Source organism: Taudactylus pleione, unplaced genomic scaffold (genome assembly GCF_031769625.1).
Source record: "Taudactylus pleione unplaced genomic scaffold, aTauple2 ptg000627l, whole genome shotgun sequence".
Lineage (NCBI taxonomy): Eukaryota > Metazoa > Chordata > Amphibia > Anura > Myobatrachidae > Taudactylus > Taudactylus pleione.
The window spans coordinates 1,374,870-1,393,075 of NW_028285029.1; the positions used below are offsets into that span (position 1 = coordinate 1,374,870).

At 40.2% G+C, this 18,206-nt stretch overlaps 1 protein-coding gene across 1 annotated transcript in view; it reads left to right on the forward strand.

The window, feature by feature from the left end:
• The first annotated feature begins 618 nt into the window (after nucleotides 1-618).
• Nucleotides 619-18,206, forward strand: part of LOC148479252 (vomeronasal type-2 receptor 26-like) — a 41,699-nt gene continuing 24,111 nt past the window's right edge. Inside the window, exons 1-2 of the mRNA XM_088454671.1 lie at nucleotides 619-662; nucleotides 13,654-13,945. Of these exons, the coding sequence (XP_088310797.1) occupies nucleotides 619-662; nucleotides 13,654-13,945 (336 nt within the window). The remainder of the gene's footprint in view (nucleotides 663-13,653; nucleotides 13,946-18,206) is intronic.

Genomic DNA, 18,206 nt, shown 5'->3' on the forward strand with positions numbered 1-18,206 from the left:
GGCTCGGGGGGGTTCGGATTTCAGAAATCTGAACCCGCTCACCCCTAGTATATATATATATATATATAATGTGTATACTGTATATTGCATCTAATATTTACACCATTCAAAAACGCTGTGTGACCGAAGATTATAAAATTTTCATCAGTCCATGACACCTGCTACCATTCTTCAGTTGTCTGCCCTGGTGGTGTTTCATGGCCCAGACAAGTCTCCTTTTCTTAACATATTATGTTCTCCATGAAAAAGGGCCCTTTTCTCACTATTAATTGAACATTTATTTCAGTTTTTGCTAACCTATTGCTCCGCAATATTGAGTGTTACTTACAAGTTAATGTGGACAGTATGTTAATTCAAATGAAAGGAACAGCACTCAAAACATATTGTTCACATAAATACTGTGGTTTATGAGCAATAATCAGCTGTTTTGAACCACACTGGTCCTATCTCAAGCTGTGCAACATTTAACACCAGGTAATATCAACTCTCAATTTTTAAACGCCTTTTGTCTTTTTCTTTCTTTCTTTTTATTAACAAGTCATCATGTACCACACATTGCTTTTATTCACATCACTCCATTTTATACTTTATCTCTAAAGGTGGGTAAACACTAGAATGATGGAACAGCCTTCCAGCCAATCCACTGTTCTACCTGACAATTGGTAAGTGCATATACACTTACAGTACCAATCATCAGCCCAATGTGTTATGCCTGATGTCACAACTGGATGGGCATTTACATGTGCCCGGGCAGTTGTGATGTCAGTCACTGGTGGCTTCTGCAGCAAGTGTACAGGCGGTTAGATGAACACCCATACACACAGCATTATGTGCTGATATATCTGCAGATATATCGGCCATTGGCTGTACTGCAGAGCGAACATGATATGTCTGTGAAGGACATTGGGCCTGATTCAGAGCTGCTTGTAAGCGGCCGCTCGTTCGTTCCGAGCGATGTTTGCCCAACTGTGCATGCGTATGGATTTTAATATGCATGCGCGAACCAGTCAGTGCAGCCGAAAATCGTTTGTTCGCTAAATAGCGAATGCCTGCTATTTTGAGTGACAGGAGGAGGCGTATGTGGGTGGTAACAGAAGAAGGTGCTTGAAAACGGGGAGTGGAGATCAGAACGCAGGCGTGCTTAAAGGTCAAAACGGGTGTTTTATGGGTGTGCATAATTAATACAGCAGCGTCATTGACCACGTAACTGGGTTATTTTATAGCCAGAACTGCTCGCAAAATTGTAGTAGCAAAAACCAGCCACAATAATAGCGAGCAGTTCATACGCTGGTCGATGTACTCGATTAATCTAATAAATAGCGGATATGATGTAGGATGCGAGCGGCCAGGGGGCGTAGTTTTCCAAAAAACGACCGCAAGTTTTGTTCGCTCGTTCAGACCTAGAGGCGTGAACAGACCGCAAAGAGCGAACGGTTCATTTGAATAGCCACCCCTATTTTCTGGACGAGCGAGCGCTAATTGCGTCCGGCTCTGAATCAGGCCCATTGTTCACAGACATTTCACTGGTACTCATTTTTCGACATGGCCACGATATATATTGGGCATTCAACCGAAAGGCCAATACTGTATATCACCCAAAGTGTACCCAGCATAAGGCTATAACATCCTTTTCTCTTGCTGCATCTCTCTCCACTGTTCAAATTGCCACCTCAATATTCCACAACCCTCTTATTAACACTCATGAGCTCTTTATTTATCTTTGTATATAGATTATTAAATCCTCAACCTGTAGCTGTAAAAAACTCACACACATCCTTTAACTATATTTATCTCTCTCTCCTTCTGCTACTATTACCTGGTGATATATCACCTAACGCAGGATGCATCCGCATGCCCCACTCATATACAGCTGATTTGAAATAGTATAGAAATCCAGATAACCTCATAAGCATCACATGTCTCATATCACCCACTAAATCACTTAAATTTGCCTTATGGAATAACCTCTCTGTATTAAAAATATAAGAATCCATGACCATTTTATCTCAAACAACCTCAGCCTCCTGGCAATAACAGAAACATGGCTCCCACAATCAGACACTGCCTCCCCTTATGCACGTTCACATCATTGTCTCCTCTTCATACACACATACAGGTCTGGAAGCAGTAAGAGGGGTGGGGTTGGAATATTACTGCACATGCACAGTTCTACCACAGGTTCCTTCACTCACATTTACATCTTTTGAAGTACATTCTATCAGGATTTTCTCCCCAGTCTCTATATGTATTGCTGTGATCTGTTGTCCACCTGGGCCACACCAACAATTTTATGAACATTTTTGCCTGGTTTCCTCACTACTTATCCACTTACATCCCCACCATCATCAAGTGTGATTACAATATCCATATTTATAATCTTCATTCTCCTTGTGCCTCCAAACTACTCTCTCTGAACCCCTATCTCAGCTTTTCCAAGTGGACTGACTCCACTACTCATCAGGATAGCCACTGCATTGATCTTGTGTTAACCAGATTATGATCTGTTTCTCAATTCATTAACCCTCCTTTCCCTCTCTCAGATCACAGCCTTATCATCTGCATGTTCTTCTCCATTACTTCAAGCTCTGTCTCACAGAAGTCTACAAAGCCTCTTCTAACCAGCAGAAACATTAGCACTATACATTTTGCAACAACTTATCTCACTCATTTCTACATTCACTTCTCCTAAAACTGCTATATCAGACCTGAACCTAACTCTAGAAATAGCACTAGATGAAGTGACTCCAGCTACCCATCACACTCCACACAGACTAAAGTGTCAGTTATATAAATCTTATACTCCTAGTGACTTCCTCACATATAAACAATCTTCCACATCTATCAAAGGGTTCTAGGCACTGCCAAACAAATATTTACAATCTCTTATCTCTGCTCAAGCTTCTATCTCCAAATGGACTTCTTAATATATTTAAATCACTCCTCCCCTCCCCCACACAAAACCCCCAGTACACAAGAACTTGATTCCTATTTCAAGAACAAGATTGATAAGATCCTAAATGAAATGGTATGCTCTTCCTCAGCCAGCAACCTGTTCAATTCGCTCCCTGTAGCCTCTGGCACCTTCTCTTCGGGATGTAAAACCCAATACTTCTGTATAAAAGCCCAATATATAAAAGGGCAATGCTTTTACAGGCCATGTCTAGCTAGTGAAAGCACTGCCCATTTAAATATTGGGCATAAACATAAACAGAAATTGTAGGGTTTTATAACCCAACTCTTAGTAAATAAACCCAAAATATCTACTCTCTTCGCATCTTCCTACTCTACTGCATCTCTTCTTGATCATGTACCTTTACAAATCAGTAGAACTCTGTCTCCTGTGCTCTCTCGAACATTAACTAAAATCTCTCTCTCTCTCTCTCGCTATATATATATATATATATATATATATATATAGAGAGAGAGAGAGAGAGAGTACAAACGATGGGTGGCACTGCAGGTCTTTTTCTTAAGCAGGGTTTAATGTGCCAACATTTCAGGGCTTCACACCCCTTTGTCAAGGTTACAAACAAAAAGTAAAACAGTGGTTCCTACCTTAAATAGATCACCCTCGTGCATAGATGTTGCCTGTGGAGACTCGTGCTTCTGCACACTGCAGGGCGCATCCCACACCGATGACGTGCACTGCTTCCGGCTTCCCTGGTTACCTAGGATACCAGAGTGTCTCATCTCTGCGGCAACTAAATTAGGTCTTTACAGTGTTGTGAAATGAGCACCTCCACCAGTGAGAACATGATATGCTGCTGAATAAAATAAATAAACCATGATCAGGCTTTGCTAGAAAAAAAGGGAATAAACGGAAAAGAGAGTGAAGATGAATAGAAGGAAAAGGGAAGGAGAGAAGGGTGGGTTAAAGAAAAGGGGAGATGAGGGAAGAGGTAAGGAAAAAAATATGAAGTAGATTAAAGGGAAAAGAAGGGTAGAAGAAAAGGAGAAAAAATGGGAAAGGAAAACAACAAGGGTCAATACATATTGAGAGGATGTAACAAATGTATAATAAAGAGATGAACATTACTAAGTGGATGTGGTGGAATCCTAAATTAAATTAGGGATGGCTAAATGATATGCTAACAATGTATGAGCATGGATCTGATATGAAATTTAAGTAAGATACGCTCTAAAAAGTGTTCCAACATATTTTATCATTCAAGCCTTTCAGTGAAATGGTGTTTAATTCAATAATCCACTTGGCCTCAAGTCGTAGTAATCGTCTCTCCCTGTCTCCTCCTGTTAATGTTGTTGGGATGTGATCTATAATTTCATGTTTAAGGACTGCCGGAGAATGTTTCTGCTCTGAGCAGTGGCGTGCTACAGGTTGTTCACTACTTTTTCCTTGTAGCGCAGATTTTATGGCTGTACAATGTAGGGCCATCCTTTCTCTCATAGTCCTGATGGCTTTCCCAACGTAAATTAATCCACAGGGGCAGACTATAATATATATAATGAATGATTATGTGCAAGTTAATATGTGATTGATTTTGTAACTATTATTGTTGTGTGGGTTTTTGAAGTCCCCTCCTGTTAACATATTTTGGCACGTGGTACATTTGAGACATTTGTAGCATCCATTTGGCTTTTTGAGAAACTTAGATTTGTTTTCTATTTTTTGTTAAATACGGTAAAGACCACATGTACTATAGTGTCTCTTATGTTGCGTCCTCTGAGGAAACAGGTCATAGGTTGTTTACCTTTGAAGCAAGGAAGATCTATATCTGTTGTGAGAATTGGCCATAATGCCTTGCTGGCGTGTTGAATCAGTGGGCTGGAAGTTGTGTATTTTTGTTTCCAGGTGATTACTGCTTTTTCCTGTTTGATAGTCCATTGTAATAGCAGATCTCTGTTCATTTTGAGAATTTCCAGTTTTTGTTGTCTTAGTAGACTGGGGAATTACTATTAGCGGAAGAGCATAATGAATTTGATCTTAACCTATTCATTTATCTCCTGGAACTTACATTAACTCGTAATTGTTTCCTGTACAACCGAGAATATTTTTTATAGCGCACAGGTTGCACAATGGGTAACAATGTGGCTCCCACTTCCGCAAATGCCTACATGCTTAAAAAGAACATGCATTGCTCTTCTTTTAGCATGTAGGCATTTGTGTAAGTGGGTGCCACATTGTTACCCATTGTGCAACCTGTGCGCTATAAAAAATATTCTCGGTTGTACAGGAAACAATTACGAGTTAATGTAAGTTCCAGGAGATAAATGAATAGGTTAAGATCAAATTCATTATGCTCTTCCGCTAATAGTAATTCCCCAGTCTACTAAGACAACAAAAACTGGAAATTCTCAAAATGAACAGAGATCTGCTATTACAATGGACTATCAAACAGGAAAAAGCAGTTTCACCTGGAAACAAAAATACACAACTTCCAGCCCAGTTATACAACACGCCAGCAAGGCATTATGGCCAATTCTCACAACAGATATAGATCTTCCTTGCTTCACAGTTAAACAACCTATGACCTGTTTCCTCAGAGGACGCAACATAAGAGACACTATAGTACATGCGCATATCACAGGATTTAACAAAAAAATAGAAGACAAATCTAAGTTTCTCAAAAAGCCAAATGGATGCTACAAATGTCTCAAATGTACCATGTGCCAAAATATGTTAACAGGAGGGAACTTCAAAAACCCACGCAACAATAAAAGTTACAAAATCAATCACATATTAACTTGAACATCATCATTCATTATATATATTATAGTCTGCCCCTGTGGATTAATTTACATAGGGAAAGCCATCAGGACTATGAGAGAAAGGATGGCCCTACATCGTACAGCCATAAAATCTGCGATACAAGGAAAAAGTAGTGAACAACAGGTAGCACGCCACTTCTCAGAGCAGAAACATTCTCTGGCAGTCCTTAAACATAAAAATATAGATCACATCCCAACAACATTAAGAGGAGGAGACAGGGAGAGACAATTACTACGACTTGAGGCCAAGTGGATTATTGAATTAAACACCATTTCGCCGAAAGGCTTGAAAGATAAAATATGTTGGAACACTTTTTAGAGCGTATCTTACTTAAATTTCATATCAGATCCATGCTCATACATTGTTAGCATATCATTTAGCCATCCCTAATTTAATTTAATTTATGATTCCACCACATCCATTTAGTAATGTTCATCTCTTTATTATACATTTGTTACATCCTCTCAATATGTATTGACCCTTGTTGTTTTCCTTTCCCATTTTTCTCCTTTTCTTCTCCCCTTCTTTTCCCTTTAATCTACTTCATATTTTTTTCCTTCCCTCTTCCCTCATCTCTCCTTTTCTTTAACCCACCCTTCTCTCCTTCCCTTTTCCTTCTATTCATCTTCACTCTCTTATCCGTTTATTTCCTTTTTTCTAACAAAGCCTGATCATTGTTTATTTATTTTATTCAGCAGCATATCATGTTCTCACTGGTAGAGGTGCTCATTTCACAACTCTGTAAAGACCTAATTTAGTTGCCGCAGAGACAAGACACTCTGGTATCCTAGGTAACCAGGGAAGCCGGAATCAGTGCACATCATTGGTGTGGGATGCGCCCTGCAGTGTGCGGAAGCGCGAGTCTCCACAGACGACATCTATGCACGAGGGTGACCTATTTAAGGTAGGAACCACTGTTTTACTTTTGTATTTAACAAAGGGGTATATATATATATATATATATAAGCACTAATCCACAGCACTCACCATTCCTAGATTTGGGGTGCAACATGTTATGTGACCACATTGTTTAAATAGAAATCACAGGGGCTCTGCACTCACCATGATAACTAGTAATAATAATAATAATAATAATAATAATAATAATAATAATAATAATAATAATAATAATAAATATAATAAACAGAGGGGTTTTAGTTCATGAATTGATCAATGCATTTAAGCTTGCAGCCCATCGTCACTTGACCCCACTTTACTGTAAGTCCCTACTCTATTGCTCAGAATTATAACATGGACATAGCCATCACATTAGTTTTAAACTCAGGGTATGCTATCAATGTTTAAAGCTCACAGCAACTTTGCTTTTAAACGTGAGACAGGTCCCGTGACGATGGGTTGCAAGCTTAAATGCAGTCATCAATTCTTGAACTAAAATTCTTCTTCTTCTTCTTCTTACTCTTCTTCCTCTTCTTCTTCTTCTTCTTCCTCTTCTTCCTCTTCTTCTTCCTCTTCCTCTTCCTCTTCTTCTTCCTCTTCTTCCTCTTCTTCCTCTTCCTCTTCTTCTTCTTCCTCTTCTTCCTCTTCCTCTTCCTCTTCTTCTTCCTCTTCTTCCTCTTCCTCTTCCTCTTCTTCTTCCTCTTCTTCCTCTTCCTCTTCCTGTGATTTATATATCTTTCCATCGTTACTCATGCATACAGTGATTGCTCTGAGTCTGAAAAAAAAATATGGTCCCAGTGGAGTAACTATAAATTTTGCTCCCCAATGCCAAAAAAGATTCAGGTGCCCCCCCCCAAAAAAAACACCCAAAGACGACGTTTAAGGTGTGTGGTTTCATGTTCATTATACAGTTCTGTGCCATGCACATTATGACACACCAAGTAATGCCACTTATAACACATTATGCCACACCGGAATGCCCCAATAACACATTATGCCACACCGTAATACCCTTTACAACACATTATGCAACACAGCAATGCTCCTTACACATGCCACACAGTAATGCCCTTATAACAAAGTATGCCATGCCATAATGACTATTTCACATTATGCCACATAACACATTATGCCACACAGTAATGCCCCTAATAGCACATTGTGCATACAGTAATGCCCATTACACTTTATGCCACACAATAATGCCCATTACATTCCACCCTGACAGATCTACTTCATCAACCATCCTCTCCACTCCTGCCAGTCTGTCACCTCAGCTCAAGACAGGTTGCACAGTTTTTATGTCCATGTAGAACCAGATTAATGGCAACATAGTTTATAACCTATTAAATTAGTGCCCCTTATACAGTGCCCACTGTAGTTGTGCCCCATATGCAATGCCCCCTGTAATAGTACCCATTATCCAGGGCCCCCTGTAGTTGTGCCCCTTAAAGTAGTGCCCCCTGTAGCTGTGCCCATATGCAGTGCCCCCGTAACTGTGCCCCTTAAAGTATTGCCCCTGTAGTTGTGTCCCTTCAAGTAGTGGCCCCTGTAATTGTGCCTCATATGCAATGCCCCCTGTAATAGTGCCCCTTATGCAATACCCCCTGTAGTAGTACCCATTATCCAGGGCCCCCTGTAGTTGTGCCCTATGTAGCTTTGCCCCTGTAGCTGTGCCCCTTCAAGTAGTGTCCCTGTAGTTGGGCCCCTTCAAGTAGTGTCCCTGTAGTTGGGCCCCTCAAGTAGTGCCCCCTGTAGTTGTGCCCCTTATACAGTGCCCCCTGTAGCTGTGTCCCTTAAAGTATTGCCCCTTGTTGTTGTGTCCCTTCGATTAGTGCCCCTTCAAGTAGTGCCTTGGTAGTTGTGCCCCTTCAAGTAGTGCCCACTGCCCCTGTAGTTGTGCCCCTTCAATTAGTCCACCCTGTAGTTGTTCCCCCCCTACTTACCTGACTCCATGCAGGCTGCAGCTGTCATCCGGACTGTCTCTCCTGACTCCCACGCTGACTGGATCAATTGATCCAGCAGACGCGGCCGCTCAGGTTCCTCACTGCGTGGGTGATGTCATGACATCACCCCCGCAATGCATTACTGGGAACGCTGGCCTCTGAAGTGATCGGAGGCTTCCTTAGCCTCTGATCACTTCAGAGGCCAGCGCTCACAGTTGCAGTGGCAGAAACCACTGCCCCCAAGCTACCCGGCGCCTCCAAGCCGCAGCGGGGGCTGCGGGGGCAGTAGTTACTCCACTGTATGATCCTAACTCTCTCTCAAATTACCATCTCATCTCTCAGCTCCCATGCTCCTGCAATCTACTTGAGAGACTTGTCTATACACACCTCATACACTTTATGCACTTATTGGATCCACCTGAGTCAGGCTTTTGTTTACACTCCACTGGGACAGCACTGACTAAGGTAGTGAATGATCTGATCACTGCTTATTCTAAACGTCATTACCCACTCCATATTCTTCTGGATCTCTCTACTGCATTTGACACGGTTCACCACTCTCTTCTTATACAAAAACTGCAATCCCTAGATCTTCAGGACACAGGACCTGATTCAGACCCGCTCGCTAGATGCGGCCACTCGCTCCCAGCATATGGAAATTTGGCTAAGTGACGTCAAGGCAGTCGCCGGCACGGCAAGGCATAAGCACGCCCACTACGTCTTGGAGAGTGATCACTTGTGTTTAGAGACACCCACCAGTCTGTTTTTAGCCGCCCACTAGTGTATGTCATCTCCAGGAAGTATATACAACCAACGGTACATCGGGATCCATCGAATATGACCGCATTGCTTGTGGTTGATTGTACCCTACCGCAAGCACTGTGAGCACTTCAGTGTATTATTCAACCAAGTGACATGTACTTTGACGCTGCCTGTTAATTATGCACGCCCCAGAAACGGGTGAAAACACTCTGACACGCTTGCATCTGCAACTCCACTCCCCCGTTACTACAGGCCTACCCCTGTTACCACCCACAAATGGCCTTTCCTGTTACTCATTCCACTGGGCTGTCTGTGTAGGGCGAGCAAGCACATTCCAATCGCTCATACTAGTTTGCGCATGCGCACTGCGAACTACACACATGCGCACTGTGAACATCGTCTTCAGTGAGTGGCCGCTTGCTAGCGAGCGGGTCGGAATTAGGTCCACAGCCCTAGCCTGGTTCTCATCCTACTTTTTAAATTGCTATTTCAGTGTTTATTTCTCTGAATCCATCTCCTCTTTTTCCTTGCTATATTATTTGGAGTACCTCAAGGCTCGGTCTTAGGTCCTTTGCTTTTCTCAATATTTACCACATCTCTAGGCAAACTTATAAGCTTCAATATAAAAACATGAGGGTAAAATTCAAATGCGCTTTTCAATAAATGATACACCATATACTTATGATAACATTGCTTTAGATTTCTGTAATTATTATTTCTTTGATGTTGTTTTCCTTGATAAATTCACATAAAAAAGAAAAGTTTTCACAATCCCACGTGGTGTAATCTTATATACCCTGTGCTAAATGGTATTAGATGGACGTACCCTATTTACTTATATAGGACAGGGTTGTACCCACATCAAGGTATATTTTAACAGTAAAATAGTCTTTGCAGAAAACATTGGTATCATCAACACACGGCAGAAAGTAACAGCATATATGGCAAGTCTTACCAGCAGCAACACTGCAGCTCTCCTCAAACACAGCGAGGTCTGTGAAAGCAATCACAATGGCTAATTTATATACACACCCATGGAACGTCATTGGTCAGAAACACCTGCGTTTTCCTAACCACTCCCCCATTACCTCCCATATATACGCTGTCCACATGACAATCACTTGGTGAATGGATTTTCTGTGCATCCGTAATGACAAAGAAATCGCAATGTATTGCGCAGTGCAAATAATCACCTTATCTGCATAAATATCGCCATTGCATCCGATGCTGTATTCGGTCCCTAGTCATTTACTTTTATCACTTATCTTTAACAGATGTTAACCATTTTTCACCATATTCACACCAGACAACTGGTGAAGCATTAGAGACATACTAATAAGTTATAACATGTACCATAAAATAATTTCTGGTCAGTAATGTACAACATAACATACACCATTTCCTTTTCAATATCACCAACTGTAAATTCATACAGTACCTTGCATCCATGTGCCCTGTGCCGGTTCATAAAATACAGGGGACCCCTACACATTTTGTCCCCCATATTTTTAGAACTAGGACTGGGTCACGGACCCCGGATGGTTATGCTTTTGGGGGGAACCCCACATCATTGTTTTTTACATTTAACCCTTTTTTGTTTATTTACATCAGAAACATACATGCATCACATTGATCTGTGTATGTTTCTGCTAAACACGCAGCTCAGGAGGTAGTCTATTTAAAACTTGCATTTTGGTAAATTACCATGTTTTTTTCCTGTCTATGGAAAGTAACTTCAAGTTTGGCCGATGCTGTATTTACTGTATTTCTATTTGTGTTTTCACTAGTGTTTTGCAGAGAGTTTCATGATTTCTCACCCAAGTTTGCCTTTAGTAAATTTCCGAGTTGTAAAAAATAGCCAAACACACCTGTGATTGACATCTCGACCATACACGATTCTCAGTGAATTTACCACCCTGTCTCTATTTACTGAAATCAAATATCCCAGCTCTTGGTCTGGTAATTTGGAGATATAAGCAGAGCGTCCAGTTTTAATAAACATTATGGTTTACAGTCAATTATTAAAGCATAAGGGTTTCAAGGAAGCTATAGAGACCCAATTTTTCAATGCTGTAGCATGTTTCTTTAGAAGGGAAATAGTTCATAATTTTTTGGTCATTCTCTGCTAAATGTAACTAACTCTGCACAACCTACAGTAGACTTGAGATTGGATGTTATTATTAGTGGTTGCCCAATGTGGACTCCATCACTATAATTCCCTTTTCCTGGGGCTTCATCAATTATTCCTGCAAACTTGTGCTGCACAGCCGATAAAATGCTCTTTAAGTTTGTTTCTCTTGAAAATAGAATGGAAATAATATATATATATATTTACTAAGGGTAAATGTCAATTGATTTTAATTTATTTCAAATTGATCTAATTTGATTTTGTGTTTAAGGGGCTAAATAACATATTTACTAAGATACCATTTTTATTTGTTTTTTAGGGGTTAGTACTGTAAGGGGTATATTTACTAATGAGAGAACATTTAGAATTTAGAAGTGGAGATGTTGCCCATATCAACCAATCATATTCTACTTAACATTTAACTAGCACCTTCTAGAAGATAATAGCTAGAATCAAATTGGTTGCTATGGGCAACATTTCCACTTCTAAAAACTCATACTTTAGTACATATACCCCAAAATATATAATTTAGGCCCGTATTCAATTTGGAGGAAAAACTGGGATTGGCGAAAAAGTTTCGCCAATGACGTCATTTCGCCAGGCATAAAATTATCGCCGTATTCAATTTCAAAGACTTTCCACCTAGGCGGAAAGTGAATGCAATGTAATAGGCGAAAAAGTTTCGCCTATGAATAGCAGGCGGAAAAAAGTGCAGAAATGGGGTTTTGGTGGTACAACAATGCGGGAACCCCCGTGCAGCCTTAAGACAGTTCCCCAATGGTAAACTGCATCAATAAAATCTTAAAAAAGACGTAAGAACACCCCAAAAAATGACTCATTTTGAGGGCAAAAAAAAAAAAAGTTGGGGGACAAAGTTAAAAAATAGTGAACTAGACTCCAGGGGGGGTCCCCAAATATGCCCCAGGTGTTTTTTCCTTTGCAGGTGCTTGCGACAGGTGGATTTTTAATGTTTTTTAAAACTTCACTTTAGCAACTTTAAAATATGCTGCCCCCCATTTTCAAGTACCCCAAATTTGCTTGGTTATTTTCTTCCAAAAAACCTCAAAAATACTATTCTTCACCACTTATACAAAAATGCTAATAATCATCTACTGAGGACGTTTAAAACATCAAATACCTTCAGCAAGCCAAATCGGGGGAAACCATAGTGAACCCCCATGTCAGAGCATCTTTTGGCGGGTGTTAGTCTGATTTCCCCCAAAATTACAGGACTTTCCGCTTGTTTCAGTTTCACCAGGGCCCGTTTTCGTGTCCTTTCAAATTGAATATGGGGATACGCGGGTACAAGCGCCATACTTTTCCGCCTGCAAAACAGGCGGAAAGTCCGGGAGGCGAAAAAGTATCGCGGGTGCGATTCAAATTGAATACGGACCTTAGTCTAAGAAACACATCATCTATTTAGAGCAGTTTAAATTGATTTGAAATTGATTAAAACCAATCAAAATCAACATTTAGTAAATTTACCCATATATTTCTCTTCTCCACATCCGATCTTTAGACAAAACAACCAAGAAAAGGTAACAGTGCTAATTTTCATGTTGTATTGTTTTCATATAATTAACTGTCCTTCTATTCAGTGCTTGGCACATCATTTAATAGATGGCAATACAACCATACTTCTGGCAATCATCAGTTTAACAATTATGTGACTTATCTGAATGCATGCAGATTGAAAGTGCTGCCTGAATGGTTCCACTAGTGTGGTATCAGATTTAGCACATAATATTGAGGAACCTGCAACCATTCAGCACCCTAAAAAAGTCAGTCCCCACATCTGACAAATTGTTGACAGGCAGAAGTGAGGGGATATCATTAAATTACAGTATATCTTCATGAAATCATATCAACAAATCCATACTGCCTAATCTTTCAAAATATGAATGCGGGAATGTATCCCTTTGCATGTGCTGCACTGGACAGAAGTCAATTTCACATGTACTACTGCATATTGTAATATTATACTAATTATTATGCAAGGAAGAGAGAAGGGGTGTCGTTACCCAGTCTTCTAGTCCAGGTACTGATTAGTGAAAGAATTAAAAGTAAAAATACAAATTTTAAATTTTGCAGTGATTTTTTTTATCATTAAAATTTGAGAGCCTTTGTGAAAGTAAAAAACGTATAAAAAATATATACTAGTATATAACAACACAAACATGGTTTTTAAACAGTGTACAGCGTGGAGAATACAGACATCTCAGAGCTTTTATCTTTGCAATTAATCAGATTAACCGGAACCCTGACCTTCTGCCCAATATTACTCTGGGTTATCATCTGTATGATTCTTGTGGAAGTGAGAAGAAAGCTGTGGAAGATGTATTACAGATATTGTCTGGACACAGAGAGACAGTTCCTAATTACATGTGTATGGAACATGGTAAAGTAGTTGGGTTTATTGGAGATCTCAACTCTCACACCACCCTTACAATGGCACAAATATTCAATGTATATGGGTATACACAGGTAAGTGCCATCAAATCTATTTTTTTTAAATGAGCAGATAGATTCAGTCAAGTGTAATATATGTATTAATGTAGCTAGATCAAATAACTACATATTTTGACCAGACTAAGGGGGGAACTCAATTTGCCCCGATAATGTTTTGGGTGCAAAAAAACTGAACTTTCACTTTTTTTTACCTGCGATTCAATTAAAGCCCATTTTTTATGCCCAAAATATTATCTGTTTTCAGGTGAAAACACAAAGAATCTGTGATAAGTTCACGTAACTATGAGTTTTCAGTAACCGATCGGTGAAAACAAAACAGCTATTGGGGATTTTCTTTTGGAGCCTGCTGAGGTCCTGAAAAAAAAATCCCTGATAAGTGCCGCAGGCAGCAGCACTTTGGGGCTAATTGGATAGCCCAGGAAGATCAATTACCCTGCAGTAATTAACCACAGCTAATTGAATTCCCCCCCTATGGATTGCCAAACTCATTTTGTATTTCCCAAAAACAACTGATAAAAAAAGTATAATAGTATGAAAACACTCCCAAAAGTGCACCAGTATCTCGCTGCTTCAGAGCGCACATGCCAACTGCCACCGCACTTGTAAATAGAAAATAAAGAAACTAAAATGGGTGCAATCCTAAAATGCCAGTACTTCAGGGATAAATAACAAACAGACCCAAGAAAATTACAAAAGTTATAGAGCACTTGACAAATGTCTATTTAGTGGAGATGTTCAAGTTTGGTTTATTGAGATACAAACACACGCAAACTTAGGGGTTCCAAGTTGAATTGAGTCCCAGTTCTGAATCACTTTGGGGTTCTGAGTAGAATCAAGTACACTTGGTTCTTTTCGCATTTCTGAAGTTAGAATTAAACACCGAAAGTTGCACATTTTTAATTTAAAAATCGAAAATATATTTATGTAATAGTCTAAGATTTTCACTTTTTATTTTAAATCACCATGTACCAAATATTATAATTTCTTATTTCACTCCATGGTATCATCTATAAGTCTAATACATCCTTCACTCTCCCTGCAGCTCACCCCTCTGTACACATTGCAGCCTCAATAAGCTACTCCCCTCTTATGGACACACATGAGCTATTTACTTATCTTTATAAATTGACAATAACATCCACAACCTGTCGCCATAAAAAACTTTCATACAAAACCCACAACTATATTTATATCTCTCTCCTTCTACTTCTATTAGCTGGTGACATATCACCAAATCCAGGCCCTACCCACATGCCCCACTCACAACGGAATATAAATCCAGCAAACCGCAGACACATCACATGCCTTCCATCACCCTCCCAAACACTAAAATGTGCCTTATGGAATGCACGCTCTGTCTGCAACTAACTAACATCCATCCATGACCTCTTTATTTCAAATAACCTCAAACTTCTGGCAATAACAAAAACATGGCTCACAGGATCAGACACTTCCTCACCTGCAGTACTCTCACATGGTGTCCTACACTTCACACACACCACCAGGCCTGGCAATAGTAAAGGAGGTGGGGTAGGAATATTACTTTCCCAATGTTTTACATAGACAGTTATCCAACAGGTACCATCACTCACATTTACATAATTTGAAGTACATACTATTTGGACTTTCACCCCTTTCTATTTGCGCATTGCTGCTTTCTATTGCCTACCTGGACCACCCAATCAATTTCTGGAACATTTTCCTGCCTGTCTCCCTCACTTCCTATTCTCTGACATCTCCACCACCATCATGGGTGATTTCAGTATCCCCATTGACAGTCCACAATCTCCTCATGCCTCCAAACTTCTTTCTTTAACATCCTCTCTTGGCCTCTCCCAATGGACTGATTCCTCTACTCAGGATGGCCACTGCCTTGATCTTGTATTTAGCAGACTATGCTCAGTTTCTGATTTCACTAATTCTCCTTTCCCTCTCTCAGATCACAGCCTTATAACCTGCACACTGTCCTCCATTATGTCAACCTCAATGTCAATCAAATCAATTAAGCCTCCTCAAACCCGCCGAGATATTAATGCTATTAAGTTTCTAAACTAGCCACCTCTCTGCAACAATTACTCTTGCAAATTTCTAAGTTCACTTCTCCTGAGACTGCTGTATCATGCCTGAACCAGACCCTAGAACTAGCCTTTGATGAAGTATCTCCAGCTACCCATCACACTCCCCACGTAGACTTAGATGTCAACCGTGGCATTCCAAATTGACAAGACACCTTCAAAAACTCTTGCATAAATTAGAAAGTCAGTGGTGTAAATCTTGTACTCCAAGTAACTTCCTCACATATAAGACTATCTAACACTCTTATCGCAATGCCCTGCATACTGCCAAACAAGCATATTTCCAATCTGTCATCTCTGCCTAAGCCTCTAACCCCAAGCAACTTTTTAATACATTTAAATCAGTTCTTACCCCTCCGTCACCCAACCCACCAGCTACTAGCGGTGCACAAGATAATGCTTCCTATTTCAAGGACAAGATTGACAATATCGAAAATTAAATGGTGTGCTGTTCCTCAGCCAGGGACCTGCTCAATTCCCTACCTTAACCAATGGCATGTTCTTATCATTTGACCCCAATAATGAAGATGAATTATCTACACTTTTCTCATCCTTCTACTCTACTACCTCTCCTCTTGATCCTATATCCTCAAAAATCAGTAAAGCTTTGTCTCCTGTGCTCATCCCACATTTAATATAAAATCTGTAATATCTCTTTCTCTACTGGTATCTTTCCATCACTGTTCAAGCATGCAGTGATCACTCCCATTTTGAAAAAACTAAATTCTGACCCTGACTCTCTCTCAAATTACTGTCCTATCTTCCAACTCCCTTGCCCCTCCAAGCTATTGGAGAGACTTCCCTACACTTACCTCACACACTTTCTTAACACCCACAAATTATTGGACCCACTTCAGACAGGCTTTCATTCCCAACATATCACAGAGACAGCACTGACTAAGGTAGTAAATGATCTGGTCACTGCCAAGGCTAAAAGCCATTACTCACTACTAATTCAATCTTTAGGTCTTCAAGACACCTATCTAATTGTTCTTTCACTGTTCGCTTTTCTGATTCTACCTCAACTTTGCTACCTCTATCAGTAGGAGTACTGCAAGGCTCAGTCTTGGGTCCTTTGCTATTCTCAATCTATACCACCTCTCTTGGCAAACTAATCAACTCTTTTGGTTTTCAGTATCATCTGTATGTGGGAGATACTCAAATCTTCATATCCTCCCCAGATTTGTCACTATCTGTGCTGGTCCCTGACACTGAATGTCTCTCTGCCATTTCTTCATGGATGGCATCTCGCCACCTCAGACTTAAAATATCCAAAACAGAGCTAATTATATTTCCACCGGCAAATAGTAGTTACCAACCTCATATCTCTATTACTGTTGACAACTCGACAATCAACCCCAACCCACAAGCTCACTGCCTAGGTATCATCCTTCACTCTGAACTGTCTATTGTTCCACATTCAATCTGTCTCTAAATCCTGTTACATACATCTAAAAAACATAGCCAAACTTCTACTCACACAAGACACTGCAAAAACTCTAATACATGCACTCATTATTTCCCACAATCGTCTCCTTACTGGTCTTCCCAAAAACAGACTCTTGCCACTACAATCCATTTTGAATGCAGCTGCAAGGCTTATCTTTCTCAACAAGTGTTCTATGTCTGCTGATCCACTCTGTCTGTCCCTCCATTGGCTGCCGGTCTTCTTCCGTATTCAATATAAAATGCTTACACTCACACATAAAGCTATTAACCAAATCACACCAACATACATCTCTTCACTTATCTCAAATATCTTCCAACCCAACATATCCGCTCTGCACAAGATCTGCATCTCTCCTCCTTATGCATTACTTTTTCCGATGCAAGGTTACAGGACTTTTTTTTGGGCTGCACCCATCCTGTGGAATGCCCTCCCATGCACAATAAGACTTTCCGCTAGTCTCCAAACATTCAAGCGTTCTCTGAAAATTCACCTCTTCAGACAAGCTTATCAGATTCCAGAACCGCCCACATAACCTTTATAGCTTCCCTATCTAACTCCCTTCTTAAAGTTTACACATATCACATTTTCTCTCTCTTCAATGTCACATTCTCCTGACCCTAGGCCAACTTTTCAGTGTGACTGGATCACACAGCTCACCAAGAACCTCTGCAATTAGGCTGGCCCAATTTGCTATTGGTAGCACCTATCCTTGTGTATCAACACCTACAGTAATTCCCTATAGATTGTAAGC